The 23,817-nt window shown below is 36.0% G+C and overlaps 1 protein-coding gene and 1 long non-coding RNA gene across 2 annotated transcripts; both read left to right on the forward strand.

The window, feature by feature from the left end:
- Positions 1–6,686: 6,686 nt before the first annotated feature.
- LOC110800968 (MADS-box protein JOINTLESS) lies at positions 6,687–11,997 on the forward strand. The gene is made up of 8 exons (XM_022006281.2): positions 6,687–7,650; positions 8,612–8,690; positions 10,016–10,080; positions 10,488–10,587; positions 10,673–10,714; positions 10,949–10,990; positions 11,115–11,275; positions 11,605–11,997. Exons 1-8 carry the CDS (start codon positions 7,469–7,471, stop codon positions 11,621–11,623), a joined length of 690 nt encoding a protein of 229 aa, XP_021861973.1. The 5' UTR covers positions 6,687–7,468; the 3' UTR covers positions 11,624–11,997.
- Positions 11,998–14,802: 2,805 nt separating this feature from the next.
- Positions 14,803–20,243, forward strand: LOC130469357 (uncharacterized). Its single transcript, XR_008929849.1, has 3 exons — positions 14,803–18,426; positions 18,729–19,518; positions 19,655–20,243. It is a non-coding gene; the product is annotated as an uncharacterized lncRNA (long non-coding RNA).
- The last annotated feature ends 3,574 nt before the right edge of the window (positions 20,244–23,817 follow it).

A 23,817-nucleotide genomic window follows, 5' to 3' on the forward strand; every position in this document is an offset into this window, starting at 1 on the left:
CATACGTGCATAATTTAATGTTCATTAAGCATTTTATTCAAGTTATGTGTTCCGGCAGGTGTGAATAAAATGATTCCAAGATCCTAAAACCCATTGAAGAATTAAGCACATTATGTATTTAGACTCAATTCTAAAATCTTTTAGGTAAGCAAAAGCCTTTTGCTAATAGTCTAGAAACTACTCTTGGTTGATAGGTACGTCTAAGAGCTTATTAGGTAAACCTATCGATTTTGCCACGACATAAAAGGACTCCTTACTTATATCGTTGAGTTTCACCAAAAATAACATGTACTCACAATTATTTGTGTACCTTACCCCTTTAGGATCAATAAGTAATACCTCGCTGAGCGTAATCTGTTACTAGATTGATGTAAAGGTTATCCAAGTAAGTATTATTTTGGCATGACACCTTTTAACTCAATTTTTTAAGTTTGGAACTTAAGGCTCTTACTATGTTGGTTAGATTTTAAGTGAACTAAAATCCTTAATCATGCAACATAATCAAGCTTCGATCTCATGCATATTTAAGACATATTTAAAAGCAATAAATAACTTAAAGCATGCATAAGATAAATGTTATCTAGTATGGCCCGACTTCATCTTGAAGCTTCAACTTCAAAGTCCGTCTTGAAAATGGATGGAAACTTCGTCTTGAATTTCACCGTGGGAGGCTCCATTTTCTTCAAACAGGGTGAGCTATAATTAAACTAATTACAGCTATTTGATGGTACGCATACCATATTTGAATTGAAATACAAATTTGGTGCATTAGACCAATTACATTCAAATTAATGGTACGCAGACCATATTTAATTTCTATCCTATTTGGGCCATACTAGTCACTTCATAACCTGCAAAACAGTACATATAGAATATATACCATTCACCCATTCATTATCATGAATGGCCCACATAATTGGTTAGTAAAACACACATTGTATGCATCACATAAATACTTGCAGCAATTAATCAAGGGCACCAATAATCTACCAATTATTCAGTCCTTATTAATTCTAATCAAGTTGTTTAACCTTAAAGAATTTGTAGACCTAATCAAGAGTTTATGACTAAAATTTCTCCCACTTAAACCAATAAATTCATATGCTTTACTAATTTTAAACATAAAAATGTATTTCTAGTCTAACCGGAAACATACAAATTTAATTAAAATTTAAAGCTCATATAAATTTATAATTGAATCCATTTTATTTATTTTATTTTTCAGTTGAATTAAATGAATTTAAATTAATTCAGGGTTTAACTTTAGTAAAATAATTAGTATAAATAAAATTTATAATAATTATAATATTCAAAATTAAAATCCGAGAAAACAATTTAAATTATTAATTTTAAAATTAATTAAAATTATTTCCGAACTGAAAATCTGAAATTAAAATTCAAAACGCGTCAATCGTAACATGACGAGGCACTTGGGCTTGCGCCCAAGCCCCATCGAGTTATGAGGCATCCGCGCCCCATCGACTGATCGCTAGGCGCGAACGAGCAGGCCACACGCATCGCAGCCATGCCAGGCCATGCTGCGCGCATCCTGCATAGCACGACGCTACTGCTTTGCTCGCTGGGCGAGGCAACACGCGCTGTGGCGCAGCTCGCTTGCTGCCCACACGCGTCTGCTCGCCTGGCACACGCCACGCCCTCCGCCCATCGCCCATTGAGTCGCACACGCCCAGCTCCCTTGCTTCGCGCGCGCGCCTCTTGCTTGTTGCTCGTTGCATTCGTACCGCATGGGCGACGAGCTCTCTTGCTCGTCGTCGCATGCCCGCACTATACAACACCCCTTAAGGGTAACACGTAGATTGCTTTGTGCGTGCAACATTTATGAGCGTTTTCATAAAAATTTAAAATTTTTAATTTAAAATTAACGACAAATTAATAAATCATATTAATTTCATAATTTTAGGGCGAAAAATCGAAAATTTATTAATTAATTAATTTCCGATTAACATGGATTCAAATCTAGGTCATAAAAATTTAAAATTTAACATAAATTAACAATTTTTATGGTGGATTTTAATCATGGATACCTAATTAAATTATTAATTAATTATGAAAAACAAATCAATTCTAAATTATTCGAATTTCAACAAACTAATCATAATTACAAATTAGGTTGTATAATTAACAAGTCTAGGCATTCATAATTGTTAAACATATACTGTAGGTCAATCAAAAAACTCAAGATTTATCAACAAGAATTGCAAATATTCAATTTAACATCTTAAATTTACAAACTTTTGCGTTCGAAAAACTTAAACCTCCGAAAAGTCATAGTTAGGCTTTGAATTTGGGAATTCTGGGTTCGGCCGAAAAATATTGTTTTTGTCAAAATTTTAGAATGCCAATTACATGCGAAATTGACACAAAAATCACTCGATTTGGTTGAGTAACGAATATTCTGCCGAAAAACTGCGTACATATAATTAAATAAACGCAATTTGCAATTAATTACGAAAACTAATCACCCCTTTAATTCCTTGCAAATTTGTAAAATTTAACCATGTTCATGCAATTTAGATTATAAAAATAATAAGAGGCTCGTGATACCACTGTTAGGTTATGATACATATGAATAAACATAAATCATGCGGAAAAACCATAAAGCCAGGAAACATATTATTTACACATAATCATTTAGCATAATTCAGATGCATACACTTTGTAGCGTGCCCTCCCTAGCTGCGCCCGAACCGAACAAGAACAAGTCTTTAGGACTCCAAGTGTCGTCCCTCCATAGATAGTCCACAGTACGTCCGGATCCGCCTTAAGATTGACCAACTAGAATCGCCCTTAAGGTACTATAAATTTCGGCTAATAGGGCAAGTATTTGTGGCTGATTTTTGCTTGAAAATCTTACCTTTGAATACTTCAATTCTCGATGTAAATATGTGACCGTAGGCACCTATTTATAGAGTTATGGAAAAGGACTTGGAATCCTATTAGGATACTATTTTATTTAATTATAATCCTACTAGGACTCTAATTAAATAAACTAAATCTTTTAGGATTAGATTTAATCATATGACGAATATCCCGGTAGCCTTAGGATTCGAGTAACACACTTTGAGTGATACGCTAGCACCGCACGCAGGCCTTACGGCCTACGCACAGCGCCAGCCCACTCGTCGCAGCCCATGTCGCAGCTCCGCGCGCGCCAAGGCCATTGCTGGGCCTGGCCTTGCGCTGGGCCTGGCGTGGCTTGGCAGCGTGTGTTTGGGCGCTTTGCTTGCTGGGCGTAGGCCTGGCTTCGTGCTGGGCCTTCGTCTAGCAAGTCTCGTCCGATGCTAATTCGTACGACGCGCTTCCGATTAAATTCCCGATTCCGGGATTTATTTCCGATACGAACAATATTTAATATTTTCGATTCCGGAATTAATTTCCGTTTCGAACAAATATTTAATATTTCCGTTTCCGGAATTATTTTCCGATTCCGATAATATTTCCGATTCTGACAATATTTCCGTTTTCGGTAATATTTGCGATTCCGGCAATATTTCCATTTCCGATAATATTTTCCGATACGTACCATGTTTCCGTTTCCGGAAACATCTACGACTTGGATAATATTTATGTTTCCAATAGGATCCATATTTTCGTTTCCGGCAATATCATCGTTTCCGGAGTATTCATTTCTTGCCTTTGACGATCTCAGCTCCCACTGAAACCAAGATTCGTCGATTCCGAATATTCATAGATGGAGTATTTAATTCCATTAAATACTTGATCCGTTTACGTACTATTTGTGTGACCCTACGGGTTCAGTCAAGAGTAAGTTGTGGATTAATATCATTAATTCCACTTGAACTGAAGCGACCTCTAGCTAGGCATTCAGCTCACTTGATCTCACTGAATTATTAACTTGTTAATTAATACTGAACCGCATTTATTAGACTTTACATCAAATGCATACTTGGACCAAGGGCATTATTTCCTTCAGGCGTACCATAGACAGGGAAGGAAAATAAGATAAACAAAACCAACAAACAAGTTTCCACAGAAGAAAGGTTACCTGTTGGATCAAAGAAGAAACTTCCGAGGAAATTAAATTCCCAAAAATGAAGAACTCCAAGAACAAAGGGTTGAAGGTGACGGTGGTTCTACAACGCTCACTGGTGGTTGAATGACGCCGGAAATCGCCCTCCCTCTGCTGCACTCAAAAGATTTCTAGAAATAAGGGGGAATTCACTTGAAATGGCCACTTATTTATAGAGGGGTAAGAAATGATTGACACTGCCACACGTCACTACAGCACAGGAGAACCCAAGAGCAGTAAAAACTAAACGTCAGTTTTCACTCCTCATGAGGGGCAAATGATGTGGGCTTGGTATAACTCCACAATGAGCCCTAAGACGGGGGTAATTTGACTATAACCTATCTGCATATGGCAACATGGGTCTAGGGCTTATATGCTGGCCCAAACCTCACCTTTCAGGCCCTGGAAGACCATCCTCTTCATAAAAAGCCCAAGTAGTCCATGACCAGGCCCAAAATCCAAAGAGTCCATCAGACTCAACTCCACACTCTCACCTCTGGACACGTGTTCCAATCCCAGAAGGCATCACATCATTCAGTTAGGGTTATGGGATCAGTTCCCAACCCCCCTATAAATAGTTCAGATCCCAAGGTAAAAGGGGCATTCAATACATTCCCACCTACCTTAAACTATCTTTGCTCTGCCTTCTCTCTATAATTTATTTATCTCTCTAGCCAATACTTACTTAGGCATCGGAGAGAATATTCCTACGGGAATATTCTTGTTTTGCAGGTTGCAGGAAGATCGTGCCAGCGCATGCTTGATACCTCCGAGGAACGCGTGACACGTCATCACCACAAAAGATCCCACAACATATACGTTCCAACAGTTTTGAAGCTTGTTCTGGTTGCACTTTATGTTTATTAATATTTTATGCACAAAGCCGACTCAAGACACAGTCAGGCAAGGCATTTAATAAACGGACAACCAAACAAGACTCCCTTTTTAATTTATTAGGACTTGTGATCAATATATCAATCAAGACGCTAGTGAATTGGTTTCCTCTCAACACTTGTTGAGTAATCCACGACATGCACATTAACATGCGAGTTGTGCACTAGGCACGAATGAATCTTTACTTCAATTTACTCGAAAGTTTATCCTACATATGCGGTGGCTAATAAGAGCTATACCTTCATATGTGGTAAATAGCAATAGTACAACTAGGCGCAATAACTTAGCTCAAAACATGCTAGACATTACGTACAATAGCATAAACCCTTCCTTGCATCTGAATAAATCATACATGCATAACCATACTTGGACAACATGCTTGCTATTCAAATTCAACAAACATAAACCAATCATAACATGCTTGCTTACTTCAATTCGACGAACATAAACCAATCATAACATGCTTGCTTACTTCAATTCGACGAACATAAACCAATCATAACATGCTTGTTTACTTCAAACAAACATAAACAAATCATAACATGCTTGTTTACTTCAATTCAACAAACATAAACAATATCCTTAACTTGTTCACACAATCAAACATGGATTCATACTTAGTCCAAATACATGAATTGCAATAAAGTCATCACATGAATCACTATGGAAATAAGGTGGTCAGCCTAGACTTGCACGTACCTTGAAGTTCTAAGAGTTGGGGCCACTTTGCAATTCAAGTTAATTATTTAGAAATCTCCTCCTATCATAAAATAGTGAGACTTAATTATTATCCATGTTCATTAAATTTTCAGCAACTTTATTAAGTTTTAAAACGCTTGAATTAATTAGAAATTAATCGTTAATCGATAAAAAAAGTTTCAATTATTCCATTAAAATCCTAGCATGAAATTTGGCTAATTTCATGCTTAAAACCATTAAAAATTGACACTTTATGTCTTAAACCAAATCTGAAAATTTTAAGTTAATCATAATTAAAATTGTCATCTAATTATGCTAATTAAGTAGTCATAAGGTTTAGGGGAAAACCCTTACTTTAAATCATCATTAAAATCGTTACAAATCCATAAAAATTGAAACTTTATCCCATAATCAAATCTAAAAATTAAGGAATGAGGGTTGAATCTAATAAAAATAATCAAGTGGGAGAGGGAAATAATAAACAAATAGAAAAAAATACGATGGGAAAGTATTTTAATTAATGTAGAGAGAAAGTTTATTGTAATGGTGCTCCCTAGAAGAAATTAAATATATCAAATAATTACTATTTTCGTCCCAAAATTCATGTTTTCTATGTCGGGCATCCCAAATTTATAATCATGTTTCCTTTATTTGGACATTACTTTTTCCACTTTCTCATACACTATATTCCACTTTCACATATACTATATTCCACTTATGCATACATTTTCCCATACACTGTATTTTATTTTTCTTAAAACCCGTGTTTTCAGTCAAACAAAACTATAATTTTGGGACGAAGAGAGTAGAAAAGTTACTAAAAATGAAAGTGTGACTCCTAATAAATTACAGCCGGAAATAATTAGTGTGACTCGTACAAAAAATAGGGAGAGAGTATGGAGCAAATGGAGTACTTCGTAATATTATATTTGACAAATTAAAATGACAAATGAGGCAAACAAAAAGATAGGGATGAGCATCGATTGCTATGACAATCAAGTTCACACTTGATAGTTCAGAGTTCAGACCAACGACGAACAAATGAAGAAATTCACAAAGATTGACCATCAAAACCAACCACTGAAAATTAACCCAAAAAGGAAAACAATGTTGGGATGACTCCGCCAAATAAAGCAATGCTTCACTAAATTTAGCTTACTTTACCTTTCTGTTTTCTCCCTCTTTCTTTCTTTCTTTCTTTCTCTCCTCTCTCCTCTCTCCCTCTCCCTCTCCCTCTCCCTCTCCCCTCTCCCTCTCGTTGCTAGGGTTGCCAAATTGGCCATTATAATCTGGGGGTCATCACATTATCCAGAGAAGTGAAACTTAAACGGACCCCATAAATTGGTAAGGTAGGTTATGGAGTGAGAATCAATTATTGATTGAAAAAGTAGGGACCAAACCCCCTTTTGTATTATAACTACACCCTTTTGCACGGTCACAATTTCACAAACACCCAAATTTCCCAAATTGGTCTTGGGTTTCTTCAATGTTCTCTTCTCTCTGGCATCTGCCATTTGCATTAACACCTGAAATTACAAATTTTTAGGGTTTCATATCTGATTCTCCCCCTTTTTTTAGTGCCCTGCATTTTTATGCCTCCCACCTGCTTGGTAAAATGTCCCTGTGAATGTTTTTTTTTTCTCTATCAAATCAAATTGGACTGTTACCCTTTCGATGTTTACCGTTTCTGGGTGATGGGTTTTTCTAGGTTTTGATTGATGTGCTGTATTTTTGTACATTGGTTAATTCTGTGCGTTTAAACCCAATTAAGAAGCAATTTCTAGAGAGAGAGAGCGAGAGAGTTTGTTTTATTAAAAAAGAAAAATGGCGAGGGAAAAGATTCAGATCAAGAAAATTGATAACACAACAGCAAGACAAGTGACATTTTCAAAAAGGAGAAGAGGTTTGTTTAAGAAAGCTGAGGAGCTTAGCGTTTTGTGTGATGCTGATGTTGCTCTCATCATCTTCTCTGCTACTGGAAAGCTCTTTGAGTATTCCAGCTCCAGGTCTTTATCTCTCTCCTTTCCCCTCCCTCCCTCGCCGTTAATTTTTATTGTTTACTGTGTTTGCATAATTTGCATTGCATTTGAGTTTCCATGTTTGTGTCTTTCAGAAGGAAGGATCATAAAGTTATGAATATGAGCTGTGTATTTGACAATTTGTTTAGCACATAACATATACAGTGGGTTTTAGAGTATTAGCTATACAAACCCTTCTTTCTTACTCCGTATTAGTTAGTAGCATTAGAAAACCAGCCTCTATTTGTTTTGTTGACAATGCGTTGTTTGGTCTTATCTTATGAGTCTAGATCAAAAGCTTGTTGTTCAACTTTAACTTAGAAATTAAAGGATGAGACTGTGCAACCTAAACTTTACTTATCTATTTGTGAATTACATAGAATATGCTTTGGTTTTATAGTGAGAGTATATAAATGTGGTTAAGGGCTTGTAAGATTATGTATTTATGTGCAATGTCTGATTTACACAACCAAAGGTGTCTCTTTACCTTGGTGAGTTGAAGTTTGTTTATCTTTGCAAATTTATTAACATTGGAAGACCCCAAGCATATTATAGCCACAGAAGTTTATTTGGATGTCTGTTACTGCTTGTAGAATTTAAAGAGGGTTCTTGGCATGCATTGGATTGTTTATCTCATAGTATTATAAAATGTCAAATATTGGCCTTAATGGTTAGCAATATTTTAGTATTATTCGATCTTATGGTATTTAGGATGCCATTATAAGGGAATCTATTTCCAATGCTTTACTTTATTTAATTTCTACAACAACAACAACAACAAAGCCTTAGTCCCAAAATGATTTGGGGTCGGCTAACAAAGCCTTAGTCCCAAAATGCTTTACTTTATTTAATTTCTAGTCAAGAGAAAATCATGTAGTCTGTCTTGATGTTTGAATATTGAAATTATTAATACTAATTTCTATCCACCGCATCAATTGTTACAATGAAGTATGAAGAAAATACTTGAAAGGCATAAATTGCACTCAAAGAACTTGGAGAAGCTGGGCCAACCATCTTTAAAGTTGCAGGTAAATTGTCTTTCGGACTAATATTTATAGTAAAAAGAAGCTTTTTTTATATCAAAGTGTTCAAGTAGACAAGTACCACTACAAGAAATTGTACTATTAACGACGGGAAATCCCGTCGCGAAAGACCAATAATCGTTGATTAACGACGGGATTTCCTGTCGCGAACCCGTCATAAAAGGGGGCCGTCGTTAATAGAAAATCCCGTCGTAAATTCGTCGTAAACCCGTCGTAAAAGACATTTACGACGGTTATTCCCGTCATTGTTTGGTTGTTAGCCCCGTCGCAAAAGCCTTTTGCGACGGGATTTTTGACCCGTCGTAATTAGGTTGTCGTTAAAGATACAAATTCTTGTAGTGTACACTTCAATGAGTTCTTTTCTTTTGATCCTATGAATTACCATGTGCCTAAATCTGGGATAGGTTTGAAAGTCTGTGTTAAACACTGGATGTCTGCAAACTCTAGCATCATTTGTTCTCATCATATACTTCCTAATTGATCCTCTCATAGTCATTTTCTTTGTGGCTGTACTAGTCAGGTAGCGTTCTTTCAATTCATATGTACTCATGGAACTAGGGTTATGGTCATGGACTGAACCTCTTGCAGAAATGCTAATATCTGTTTGAATTAGATACCATAATTCGCCTAGTTAGGGAGTAATCTGAGTATGTAGACCGGGGATGAAGGAAAATTAGGATTTGAGCACTGTATATTCAAGGGAACAAAGAATCATCCTTTGTCACATAATGAGCTTTAGTCTGATCAAATCAATTACTTCGCTTGAATTTCCATAGTATTTTAGCTCATACGAGTAAGAAATCTGTGATGTTGAGTTAACTGACTTGAAATACATCTTAGGTTATCTATTGCCCATTATATTTATATGCATTGGCTAATACATACGATAATTATTAAGGTACAATTCTTACGAGGCCTATAAACGAAAAGTCTCTACTTCACTGAACTGGTACTTTCCAAGTTACACCTAGAGAGTAGAGATAGGTGTACCCAAGACAATACTTTTACTCATTTGTTCAATTTGATGATGACTCTAATTGATCAATAAGTATCCCTAATGAGCAACAAAAAGAGCCTTTTAACCCCTTTAACCCTAGGTGTACTCGAGAACATAATGAACATTCTCATGTTAAGGCTGGTAGTACGTTTTTATTGTTTCAAATGTTTTACTTCTTTAGTTAACCCCTTAACCCTAGGTGTAGTCGAGAACATGTCATTTTTTCAGCATTCAGAATTTAGTTTTCATCATTCTGAATTTAGTTATTTACATTCTGTTTGCTAAATTTTTCTACATATATTTGTTTGTTTAGCTTGCTGAAAACAGCAACTGCACCAAATTGAGTGAAGAAATAGCACAGCGAAGTCGACAGCTTAGGTAATCCTGCAAAGTTCCTTCTTAATTAGATTCTCATCTTGATTTAATTCCGTTCTCTTGAAAAGTGAAGGTGTGGCCATGTGGATGGCCTAGCTTTGTTGTAGAACAGCCCTTTGCTATTTACTCCCCACGTTTCGAAATATAAGGCGCTCACAATTTCTTATAATAATATTTTTGAACTTTAATATTTTCCATATTACATTGCTGAAATTTTGTATAAAATAAGCTCTACATATATTGCTAGATTAATTTGTCTCGAATCACACTTTTGTTATCTTATCTTTATATTATACTATTACCAACATATCGTTAAGTATGGCTGCTCCAAATTTTGAAATTTATAAAGTATGTTGATCATCACTACTTGTCCTTGTGAGGCATTAATCGTTATATCCTTATGGAAGCAGACATATGAGGGGAGAGGAGCTTCAAGGATTAAGTATAGAAGAGCTGCAACACCTGGAAAAGTCCCTTGAGTTTGGACTAAAGCACGTCATGGATAAGAAGGTTTTCTTTATTTTATAAAATTTATTTTTGCTTTTCGATAATTCTCTAAGGATTTTCTTTTAACCATTTTCTTGTATCTATCCAGGTTGAGAAGATTATGAGCGAAATAGACTTGCTCGAGCAAAAGGTTAGGGACTGCATGACTAGATGAGGATTCTATACATTGTAGAGATATGAACACATCACCAAACCCCCCTCCCTAAGAAAGAGGTTTAGATTTCATGAACATGGGTAGTTTTTACAGATCTTAAAATAGTAATAAAATAGAAAACATTTCCTTTTCGAGAATGATTTTAAGTTGACAAGATGTACTTTTTTCCTGTCTTTTAATATTACTTCTTCTGCTATTTCACTTCCGCAGGGTTCTGAGTTGATGGAAGAAAATGAGTGGCTAAGACAACAAGTAAGATCGACACCATCTCCATATACAAATAACACTTTATCATATTTATAAAAATATCCTATAAAAATGTTAATGAGATTTTACTCTACAAAAAGTCTTACTAAGAATGATAACTCTACTAAAGGTGCTGGAAGCATCAAAGGGGGGGACACAACAAGCTACTGGTTCGGAGAATGGCATTTCTGAGGACAGCCAGTCATCGGAGTCGATCACTGCTGGTTATAGTAGTTCATCTGGTCCTTCACAAGATAATGATGAAACCTCAGATACCTTTCTCAAATTGGGGTATGTTCAAATGCATTTGATAACCTCCTTTCCATATTTTGTTTTCTGAGATTTTTGGAAATCATTGAGGTTTAAGTTTTTACTATTACGTTTTGGTTTAAAGTATGGAATTCTACTCTCCTATGTTGCAAATACTAAGATTTTAGCGGTCAGTTTCTATAAGTAGACTTAAAAGGTCCTAATGATTCACATAATATGGAATTTAAGGACTAGGTAGTAATGTTTTGAGTTGAGGACACTTCCTCACTGAATTACTCCGTATTGTTTATCCTTACGACTGCATTGACCTTCATAATTCTAAGATATTCGGGTTTTGGACTTTTGGGCAGATTGTCATTCGGTGGCTGATGGAGAGACCATATGAGATTGTTGGCCTGTAATGGTCGCTCCTTTGCCTGCGGTTGTAGCACCGGTAGAATGTGTAAAATATTAAGCTGTGTATGTTGTACCCTTTGTCAGATAAGAAGCTTGATGTAATCGAGCTACTCAAATGTAAAGCAATGGTGAAGATGGTCCAGTTTGCTAGCTTCTGCAGTCATGTGTTGTGTTCTGTGTTTATTTTTGTTTTCACCTGTAGACTTTGTAGTGGGAGTAATTAATTAGTATTAAAAGTTAATAAAGAAAAATAACCATTGATTGAAGGACTTATAATGCTGTACTAACATTCAATTTCAAATGTGACAATTTCGTGTAAACAATAATAGACTGGAAATTTGGCATCACATCAGTGTTTGTTTGGTGCAAAATCCCATCAGTGTCTCCCCCGTGCCAATGAACCATAAGGGCAAGAGCTCATGCCTTCTGTGCATGGTATATGAACCATTATGCTTTATTTTACTTTTTGACGGAAAATATTTTTGAGGAAACAATGTTCAAAGGTAGAAAACGTATTTTTTTTGGTAAGAAAGTGATTTCACATTTTTCTCCACGCCTTTATCTCCACTACCATCCGTCGTCTCCCTTGTATTTTCAAGTTTTTCCAATTTTTTTTGGCAGGAGCTAAACAATAAGTAAATATTATATCAGTATTGTGTTTCCAACTGAAAGTCGATTAAAATACTTCGTAAATAAAACAAAAAATATAAAAAAGTACTCGTGGTAAGATTTATTTCTGGACAAACAGTAGTGGTAAGTTGTACTCTAGATAAGTTCAAGTACAAGTTTGAGAACAGTTGAATACTGAATTACTGATTGATGAGGCCTCAGTGAATTGTCCGGTCCATCATTACCCTAACAGAGTTTGATTGCTTCCTTTTTCTCAAGGTTCTCAAAGCATGAGCAGTGCTGAGTTTCTATTAATTCACAACATTTTCTCTCATTTTTTTTAGTAAGCTTATTATTGTAGATCCCCTTGATATAAGGTTGTAATGACTGATGGGTCACTGACAACCTCGGCCCACGAGCTAACATCCAACGAAATTATGACACTTGTTACCTATTTACTAGATTTTTCCGCCCAACTCCTCCCACTTCAACTTATATAACTAGCTTTTGAGCCCGTTCAAAGAACGGGCGATTGTGTAGTGGTTATTCTGTATTTAGTTTATCTTTTTAAGTTCAAATTTTATTGAGCTTGTGATTTTAGATAGAATATATGATTAAATAGAGGTAAATTTTAAAAGTTGAATTAATACATAAATTAAATAGTGTATTAATATTGAGTGTTAATCGGAAAGATGGAGTGGAAAATGTTGAATGAATAGATTGGTGAATTGATGTTGTATGAGGAAGATGGAGTGAAATAATCGATTGGAGTTGTATAATATATCAAACAATAAAGAAAATTAAATAAAAGCTAAATTGATGGAGGAAAGAATGGATAACATGTGTCATCTAATAAAATGTGTTGATACATGTCATCTAATAAATTATGGTTTTCCTTTTTAAATACTAGGTATAGATTAATAAATGTACGAGAGAGAGAGTTGTGAGAATGTTCATCGTTGTAGAAAAATATAAGATGTGACTCGTAACAGTGACTCAGGATAGTGGAAAATGCTGTGGAGGATGATATAGAAGAGAGATAAATTTATAATGTTGGCTCTGTTCTATTCACCTTATTTTCACTTATTTCAGGTCTGATAAGATAAGATAAAATAAGATAAAATAAGGGTCAATAAGATAAGATAAGATAAGATAAGATAAGATAAGTTCATGGTCAATAAGATAAGATAAGATAAGATAAGTTCAGGGCCAATAAGATAAGATAAGATAAGATAAGATAAGGTAAATATTACATAAGGTTATACTATAAGTTTCAATAAGATAAGGGTCAATAAGATAAGATAAGGGTCAATAAGATAAGATAAGATAAGATAAGATAAGGGTCAATAAGTTCAGATAAGATAAGATAAGATAAGGGTCAATAAGTTCAGATAAGATAAGATAAGATAAGATAAGATAAGATAAGGGTCAATAAGATAAGATAAGATAAAATAAGATAAGTTCAGGGCCAATAAGATAAGATAAGATAAGATAAGTGAAATTCAGGTGAAGAGAACACTATGAGCAATCTCACAATTTCTCATGCTTTACTTTCTCCTGCATCTCGACACGGTTTCCTTCTATGCTTTTTTCGTTCACTGCTACCTAGAGTCAAACCAAGCGGCGGATTTCATTGCATATTATGGCCATAATTACCCCTAGATGTTTTTTTGGTACACATCTTCTAATGATTTGTTTTCTTTTATCATTCGAAAGTATGAGCTAGGTTGGTCTTATGTTCGGGGCTAACCTAGTTTTTATTTCCTTGTCAAGAAAATACTAATAAAATAATAAATAACGCTTTGGTGGTGTTTGGTTAAGAGATATTTGGGGGAAAATAGCTTTTTTAGGACGAATTAGAGGCTTGACCTTTTGAAAAAACTAATTGGGAGTATTTGGTTAGGAAGAGAGTTTTGGGTTAAAACACCAATTTTCAAAAAGCTCTAACATAGAAGCTTTTTGCAATTAGTGGTTTGAGAAAGTGAATGTAAAATGACTATTTGTCCTAATATTGCCTAAAATTATGCTTCGTAATACTTACCAACCTTAGCACCCTACGTTATTTCCTTTACCCCAATTACTACTCGTTTTTTTGATGTAAGAAATTTATATTAGTACTTTGAAACACATAAAAATTATTGCAATTATACTTAATTGCAATATCGTTAGTAATATTTCTCTATTTACATATAGAGAATTTATATTATTCAAAATTTTAAATTAAGAATAATTTTGAAAAATAAATTGATTTTTTTTTGAAGGGAACATATTTTTTTTATTCGGTCAATGTTATTAAAAAAAACTAAAGAGAAGATTAATAAACTACTTGTCTATTAGATCCGTCCCGGAATACTTGAACCGGTTTGACCGACACAGAGTTTAATACAAAGTAATTGTCTTAATTATTATTTAATTAGATGGTAGTTGATAGTGGGTATTTTTTTTTAATATAAATAGGGATATGTGTCAACTTTTTAAAGGGGGTACGGGGGAAAGGGGAGGGTGCATGAGACCACAAAGTGATATGTGAAGGGGGTAGTTAATATAATATTAATAAAATTTTACCATTTATAGAAACGGTGCAAGTTATCCGGGACTACTTTATAAGAAAAGCGGTGCAAGTATTCCGGGACGGAGGGAGTATTAATAAGAAACAAAGTATCTACAACATACCATTGATGGTCATTTTACATATTAAACATTTAATCGCAAAAAACTAATTTACCAAACACTTTTACACAAACAACTAATTCAACCAGCTAATATAACAACTAATTCAACCAACTAATACAAACCGCTAAGAGATAGTTAAACCAGGTAACAGCTAACTGCTCCTAAAGAAAACAGGGCCTTTAGCTTCGTGGGGACTCATTTTCAGCTCCACGACAGAACTCAAAGAAACAACCAGTTAATTGCGAGGAAGTAAATCCCCCATGCTGTTATGTGCTCCAAAATATATATCACCTTAAAAAAAAAAGATAAACTAAAAGTAATTCAATTTTGGCGGGAAAAACAAGGCGGGTGTGAAAATAATTGTAACGGGGTGTTGACATGGCCAAAAATGAATTGCTGACTGGGCTCTTCTTGTCTGAAAATTGGGGATCCTCTTCATCTCCTTTGTTTTCTCTCTCTTCTCTTCTGCTCCTCTTCTCTTCTCTTCTCTCAACCCCATTAATTCTACTAAACAAACACAAATTTCTGTGAAATGCTAAAGTGGATTTAGCTGCTTAAAGGGATTTATTTCCACAAAATGAATTGAAAAACCCGAAAACTTGAAAAACCCCGACATGAATTCGACTGGAATGGAATCAACTGCAATGGGTTCTACTGAAATTGGTGAAGGTAGTGGGGTACCTGATGGCGATGAAGAGGAATTTATGTTTTGGTATTCACCAGCATCGTCCTACGAAGAGGAGTTTAGTGTTTTTATGAATTTCGGTTTTATCAATTTTGTAAATCGATTTATAGTATTACTGATTTAGGGTTTGCATTGATTGAAGCGTTTATTTGATTTAATTACTTGATTTTAGGGGTTTTGCGTGTGTCATTGAATTTAGTGTTTCATTGATTTTATTACTTGATTTTAGGGGTTTATTGTATTGTCATGTTCTTGTTAATTGTATTAGTGTAAAAATAATTGGCTGATTAAATTTGGGGAAATAAACTGATTGATTGTCTTATTTTGTAATATGAATGTTTGGTAAAAGGTTGGTAAAATATCTGTTCGATTCATGGTAACATATTTGATTGATTGATTCTTGGTAAAATGAACCTTGTTGAAATGTGTGATTGATACTTGTAAAATGATTGTAAGTATGTTGTTCCTCTGTTCTATGATAAAAAAAAACAACAACAAAGGAAGAATGTTGTTCTTTGATAAAATGATTGTTTGATAAAATGTGGCAAAAAATTGATTGCTAATTGTCTTACTTGATTGGATGAATGTATAGTTTAGGTTTAGTACATTGTGTAAGAATGGGTTTTTGCTAGGGTGAATGTAAGAATGAATTTGAAATTTTGCGTGGTGAATGTTATTATTGAAGGAGGAGGTAGGCGATAATTTTAGTACCCCTAAAAGGAGAATTGTAAGAACTGCATTTGGGGAAGAGAATGAAGTTCCCCAACTGAAGGTTGGCATGTTTTTCCTGATTGGGAGGAGATTGAAGATCAATTTAAGGCGTACAGGAGGCAAAAGGGCTTTGCTGTAGTAAGACGAAGTGGTGCTTATAGGTCTTATAGTAGCCAGTCAAAGGATGGTGCTAGTAAAGAGAAAGTGAAACAAAAGCGTAATGCGTTGTGGACTTGTGAGTGCTTTGGTCAGCCAGAAAGGAAGCGCAAGGAGAAGGCGATTGTTCCCTTCGATTCCCCGCTCCATGAAATAGTTGGGAGTGGCATACGGAAGTCTAAGAAATGTCAATGTCCCGTCCATGTGTTTGCTAGTGTAAATAATTTAGGTCAGTGGGTGATACGCAGAGCTGAAATGGTACATGAGAATCCTCACCCAACCCCTTCCAAGTCTAGAACTATTGCTTGTTTTCGTAAAGGGTTTATAAAAGAGAATCCTCATGTAGTGACACAAATGAAGGTGTGTTCGAAATCTGGGATGTCAGTTGCCCAAACATATAACTTAATGGCTACGCAACGGAATGGCAAAGCTTTAATGCCTTTCTCACAGAAGGATGTTAATGATGTGGTTGCTAAAGAGAGGAAGGCAAGGATGAAGGGGGGTGATGCGAATACCATGTATGACTATTTTAAGATGATGAAAGAAGATAATCCAAATTTTTTCTTCCTATATAGGCAAGCGCCAGATGGTCGGTTGCAGGATGTGCTTTGGGTTGATGCTCGTAGTAGAGCGGCGTATGAGGAGTTTGGTGATGTTGTATGTTTTGATACTACGTACTTGACGAATCAGTACAAAATGCCATTCATGAACTTGTAGGCGTAAATCATCATGGTTAAAGCATATTACTTGGATGTGCCTTGGTATCTCATGAGAACTCTGATACTTTTGAGTGGATTTTTAGCCATTGGTTGGATTGTATGGGAGGTAAAGCCCTGATAGGGATCTTAACTGATCAAGATGCCGCGATGAGGAAGGCGTTGAAAGAAACCATGAGTGGAACATGTCATAGGTGGTGCATATGGCACATTCTTCAGAAGTTTTGTAAGAAGATGGGAAAAGAAGAAGAGTACCCTGAATTAAAGGTAGACTTGGAGCGTGCAATATACGATAGTCTTGACTGTGATGAGTTTGAACTAAACTAGGCAACAGTTATGGAGCAGTACCAAGTAAAGGATGACTGACTTGAAGGTAACATTACACACCCACTGTTTCTAATTATATAATGTTTATAATTGTATGTGGTATATTGTTAGTTAAATATTAGATTTTTCATAGTGATTAGCAGATATTTGAAGTTCACTTCTTAATTTAAGACTAGTAGGTCACAAGTACTAAAATTACATTTGTTGAATTTCTTTTTAATTGTGCATTTTAGGGTTGTATAAGGAAAGGCACATGTGGGTTCCCGCCTATTTGAAACATTTTTTTTGGGCTGGCATGAAGACGACACAATGAGTTGAAAGTATAAAAAGTTTCTTTGATTTGTATGTTAACAAACATACTCATTTGTATGAATTTGTTGAGTCATACTGTGAGGCAATGGAGGGGAGGGCTAATTCAGAAAATATGGCAGATACTAGTAGTGCAAGAAATCTAAGGCAAATTGTGACTGCATTTTTTGCCGAGGAAGTGTATCAGAAATGCTATACGGATGCTAAGTTTCATGAGGTCCAAAGAGAGTGTACTAGGGTATTGTATGTCCGATGTTTGAAGAAGGAAATGTTGAATGAGTGTGTTGAGGAGTATGAGCTTGAGGATAGGGTGTGGATAAAGCCTAAAAATTCAAGGAAGGAAATTGTTACTAGACGTAAGATCAAGTATGCGGCACATTACAATTGTGTGACCAAGGAAGTAACTTGTCAGTGTTAGCACTTTGAATGTCATGGAATAATTTGTAGGCATATGATATTTTTGTTTGATATAAATAACATTGAGGTTCCTGAAAAATATATTCTTCGACGTTGGCAGAAAGATGTTGAAAGGAAGCATACCAAGGTGAAGGTAATGTCCACGACCCATTGAAGACGGAAGCTGTGTTTAGGTAAATTTCCATTCTTACCTGCAATGAAATCCAATATTGTTTTGAAATGTGTAAGAAATAAATTTATGGTTGGAAAAAAATAGGAATAAAATCTAATTTTGGAAAATCTAGTCACTTTGTTTCTTATAAAGTGAACAGATTGACTTTGTCATAAAAACTATAATGCTAACATGTTCTGTTGCAATTGATTTTTGTTGAATCTAGTTATTCATTATCCCCTATTATTTGTTGTAATTGACTTTTGTTGAATTTAGTTATTCATTATCCACTATTATTTTTTAGTAACTTGCCATGTGGTACAGGTACGATAAGTTAATGGTGTTGATTAACCCCATATGCCATAAGGCATCTACTTACAAAGAGACAGTGGATATTGCAGTTGAGATATTCCAATTGTTGGATATTAGGTTGGATGAGAAGATTGGGATGTTAGACATGCAAAGGGAGAATGTGGGTAATGTCAACGTTAATGTCAATGTGGGAACCCCCTCTTCTGTATGTCTTGCAAAGGGTAGTACTGAAGTTACCCCCTCATCTGTTGGGCAATTGCAACCGGTAGTTCGTCGTACAATGGTGTTTGATTCCCCATAAACAAATGAACATGAAGGTAGTTGTGTGGCTGGTTTGTCCGGAACTTTAGGAATGAATGATGATGTTGATGTTGATCCTTTTAGCGGTAGGTTTGCGGGGGAGGGTGTGGGAACTCCAAATTCTTGAAGGGTAGATGTTGATCTTACCAGTGCTGAAGGCTTTGATGGGGATGCTCTCCCATTGAGATATCCTTTTAAGCCTCCCCCTCCAGCCCATAGGACTACCAGTTACAGGTACAGGTCATGTAGCGAGCACCATAAGAGGCCTCAGACAAAGGAACAAACCATGAACAAACCAAGCAACAGCTGCCCTCCAACAGCTGCAGGTCCATATGTTGATTCTGCATATCCAAAGCAGCCACCTCCAAAGAAACCAGCATCTCCAGAGAAGGCAGCAGCCCCCAAGAAGTCGGGCGGTCCATGGAAGTCTGCAGCTCCACGCAAGAGCAAGAAGGCAGCGGCAGTTGAGCAACAGATTGTGCAACCGCACCCGCAGCAGCAGGTATGGTTTTTAAGTTAATTTAGTTTACTTTGTTTGTTTATAAATGTACGTGTTGTGATTAAATGTAGTTGTGATTAGATGATCAGATATTGTAAGTTTTGCGCTTTATTGAGTTATTGAAGTTGTGATCTTGTAGGAGTATACACAAAGCGTTGGTGGAATACGTATGATGGTGGTTCCTTTACGTACTATACCCGACCGATGTATGTTGGTCATCAACAACAACAATATGTTGGTCATCAGGCTGAACCACAATATATTGGGCAAGGATATGTTGGGGTTGGGTTTGTTGGGCACGGATTTGCTAGGGACGGATATGTAGTTGATGGTCACACGGACCGTCATGGGGGCCAGTATGTATATGTTCCTCCTCCTTCTCGGGTCGTCAGATGTCAACTTTGAACCCGTGCACTAAACTTACCTATCAAGGTTCTTCCTCTTGTTATCAACGATCTCCTTCTTGGCATCAGCGGTCTCCCTCTTTTCATCAACAGTCTCCCTCACAAATGATTCGTCCCCTAGCCAACACCGGTTCAGCGGCTACTACGCTACTCCCTAGGTTTATGCAGTCGGCGATGCAAAATGTTGTGGTGAGCGACAATGGTGGTTCGGGGTCTTCTACAAATGTACTTCCTAGGTTCATGCAAAACAACTTCCAAGGCCAAGGCCAAGGCAAAACTTGAGTAATAAGTGTTTATTTGAATGAAAATTTGAATTAGAGTTGAGTTAATTGTCTTTTACTTCTAATAAATTGTGAATTAACATTTGAATGAGTGAAATGGTTTTGTTAAATTTCTTTTACACTTGTAATAATTCTGGTTTTTACATTTGAAAGAGTGAAATGGGCCCATTACGATTTTTTCATGCCATTTGAAGTACGAATAGGCCCATTACGATTGACCAAAAACCATTTTAAGTACGAATGCACCATTTACACGAACACCATTTATAAATACCATTATATAGATACAATACACCATTTTAGTCATATTAAGCACCATTTAAATACGAATACACCATTTTAAATATATAAAAATCACTTAGGGGTCGTTTGGTTGGGGCATTTGGAATGGGTTGGAATGGAGTTAGAACCCATTCCATCTATTTTATTGTTTGGTTGGGCTTTTTTTGGAATGGAGTCTCAAACCTAGGGGTTTCTATCTCCTCCCCATACCCCTGGAATCCCATAACCACCTCCCCCAAAGATTCAAAATCCATTCCACCAAAGTTTCTAACCCTAGCTCACAAAAGAGGGAAGAGATAGAACGGTGCAGCCGCCCACCATTACCGGCGATCTACTCTCAGGCGACCGTCAATCCGGAGAACATCACCGGTGACCGTCATCTTGTCCGGTGGGATGATTCGCAGTTGGGTAGGTAAGTTTTAATTTTCCCCCCCCCCCTTTAATTTCGTCATTTGTGTGCCTGTTTTGATAATTCGCGTTTATATGTGTGCCTGTTTTGATAATTTGCGTTTATATGTGTGCGTGATGTGATTTGCGGCATCGTTGTTACTGGGATTGTGATAGCTCATTTGTTTCGTAGTTACAGGGATAGCTATCATGAAAATGTGATATTTTATTACTTATCATTATGTGATATTTTATATATAGATTACAGAGATTGTGTTTGCCCATAAATGGTTGATTGTTGAAAAAGTAATTTGTTAGATATTAGATTAAAATACTCATAAGTGAAGGCTGTTTGGATTTGTTTACACTGGTTAGGCCAATAATCTGCAAGTGATAATGTATTGGGATACTAAAGTCGATTCTTACTGGAATTGATGTGTTTATGTAACAGTAGCTTAGCTATGAATTAGGACCAAAAAAGGTTCAAAGCTTTCCATAGTAATTTATAAATTCTTGAAACTCAATCTATAGTTTAACATTTACTTTTCGTAATTTTTTTAATAGCTTCAATAACTATCTATTATATGCGTATAATACACAGAAATGGCTCCCTTGCAATTGACTATCATAAGGAGAAGGAAGAAGAAGCAAATAGAGTTACTAATAACAATTTGAAGGAAATAATGCCCTTGGTCCAAGTATGCATTCTATGTTAAGTCTAATAAATGCGGTTCAGTATTAATTAACAAGTTAATAATTCAGTGAGATCAAGTGAGCTGAATGCCTAGCTAGAGGCCGCTTCAGTTCAAGTGGAATTAATGATATTAATCCACAGCTTACTCTTGACTGAACCCGTAGGGTCACACAAATAGTACGTAAACGGATCAAGTATTTAATGGCATTAGATACTCCATCGATGGATATTCAGAATCGACGGATCTTGGTTTCAGTGGGAGCTGAGATCGTCACAGGCAAGAAATGAATACTCCGGAAACGATGATATTGCCGGAAACAGAAATATGGATCGTATCGGAAATATAAATATTATCCAAGTCGTAGATGTTGCCGGAAACGGAAACATGGTACGTATCGGAAAATATTATCGGAAATGGAAATATTGCCAGAATCGGAAATATTGCCGGAAACGGAAATATTGTCAGAATCGGAAATATTATCGGAATCGGAAAATAATTCCGGAAACGGAAATATTAAATATTTGTTCGAAACGGAAATTGATTCCGGAATCGGAAATATTAAATATTGTTCGTATCGGAAATGAATTCCGGAATCGGGAATTTAATCGGAAGCGTATCGTACGAATTAGCATCGGACGAGGCCCGCTAGACGAAGGCCCAGCACGAAGCCAGGCCGTCGCCCAGCGAGCCAACGCACACCAGCGCACGCCAAGCCTCGACCAGGCCCAGCGCAAGGCCAGGCCCAGCCGAGGCCTTGGGCGCGCGCGCGCGGAGCGCAACAATGGGCCGAGCGCTGTGCGCCTAGCGTGGGCCGCAAGGCTTGCGCGGGTGTACGGTGCTCGTGCATTGCTTGTGCGGGAATCCTGAAGCAATCAGGATTCGAAGTGTGATTAAATCCTAAAACTATTAGATAATGATTATTTAATTAGAGTCCTAGTAGGGTTATAAATAAATAAATTAGTATCCTAATAGGATTCCAAAACCCTTTCCATAACTCTATAAATACGTGCCTAGGGTCACATATTTTAAAAGATTATTCAAGTATTCAAAGTGAGTTTTTGAGAGAAAATTCAGACACATTTCTTACCTAAGAGTGCCGAAAATCTTTAGTACCTTAAGGGCGATTCTAGTTGGTCAATCTTAAGGCGGATCCGGACGTGCTGTGGACTATCTACGGAGGGACGACACTTGGAGTCCTAAAGACTTGTTCTTGTTCGGTTCGGGCGCAGCTAGGGAAGGCACGCAACAAAGAGTATGCATCTAAACTATGCTATATGATTATGTGTAAATAATATGTATTCCTGGCTAAATGGTTTTTCCGCATGATTTATGAATTGTCATATGTATCATAACCTAACAGTGGTATCAGAGCCCCTTATTATTTTCATAATCTAAATTGCATGAACATGGTTAAATATTACAAATTTGCATGAATTAAAAGGGGTGATTAATTTTCGTAATTGTTAATTAATTGCAAATTGCGTTTATTTAATTATACGTACGCAGTTTTTCGGCAGTTTCTTCGTTACTCATCCAAATCGAGTGATTTTTGTGTCAATTCCGCATGTAAAAGGCATTCTAAAATTTTGACAAAAATATTATTTTTCTGCCGAACCCAGAATTCTCAAATTCGAAGCCTAACTATGACTTTTCGAAGGTTTTAGTTTTTCGAATGCAAAATTTCGTAAATTTAAGATGTTAAATTAAATATTTGCGATTCTTGTTGATAAATCTTGAATTTTTGATTGACCTACTGTATATGTTTAACAAGTTTGAATGCCTAGCCTTGTTAATTATGCAATCTAATTTGTAATTATGATTAATTTGTTGAAAATTAGAATAATTTAGAATTAATTTGATTTTCATAATTAATTATAATTTAATTAGAAACCTATGATTAAAAACCACCATAAAAATTGTAAATTTATGATAAATTTTAAATTTTTATGACCTAGGCTTGAATCCATAATAATCGGAAATCAATTGAATAATAAATTTTCGATTTTTCGCCCTAAAATTATGAAATTAATATTATTTATTAATTTGTCATTAATTTTAAATATAAATTTTAAATTTTTTATGCGATTCGTTCATATAACTTGCACGCACAAAGCAATGGACGCTTCGTGTTACCCTTAAGGGGTGTTGTATAGTGCGGGCATGCGACGACGAGCAAGGGAGCTCGTCGCCCGTGCGGCACGAATGCAATGAGCAGGGGCATGGTGCACGAGCACAAGGCAGTAGCCCTGCCTT

This window comes from Spinacia oleracea, chromosome 3 (assembly GCF_020520425.1).
Source record: "Spinacia oleracea cultivar Varoflay chromosome 3, BTI_SOV_V1, whole genome shotgun sequence".
Taxonomy (NCBI): domain Eukaryota; kingdom Viridiplantae; phylum Streptophyta; class Magnoliopsida; order Caryophyllales; family Amaranthaceae; genus Spinacia; species Spinacia oleracea.

Excerpts from the sequence above, each read along its gene's own strand:
- LOC110800968 (XM_022006281.2), top strand. The coding sequence starts at position 7,469 with ATGGCGAGGGAAAAGATTCAGATCAAGAAAATTGATAACACAACAGCA. Across the intron at positions 10,588-10,672 it reads AGCACGTCATGGATAAGAAG|GTTGAGAAGATTATGAGCGA; the intron begins GTTTTCTTTATT and ends GTATCTATCCAG. Across the intron at positions 10,991-11,114 it reads ATGAGTGGCTAAGACAACAA|GTGCTGGAAGCATCAAAGGG; the intron begins GTAAGATCGACA and ends ACTCTACTAAAG.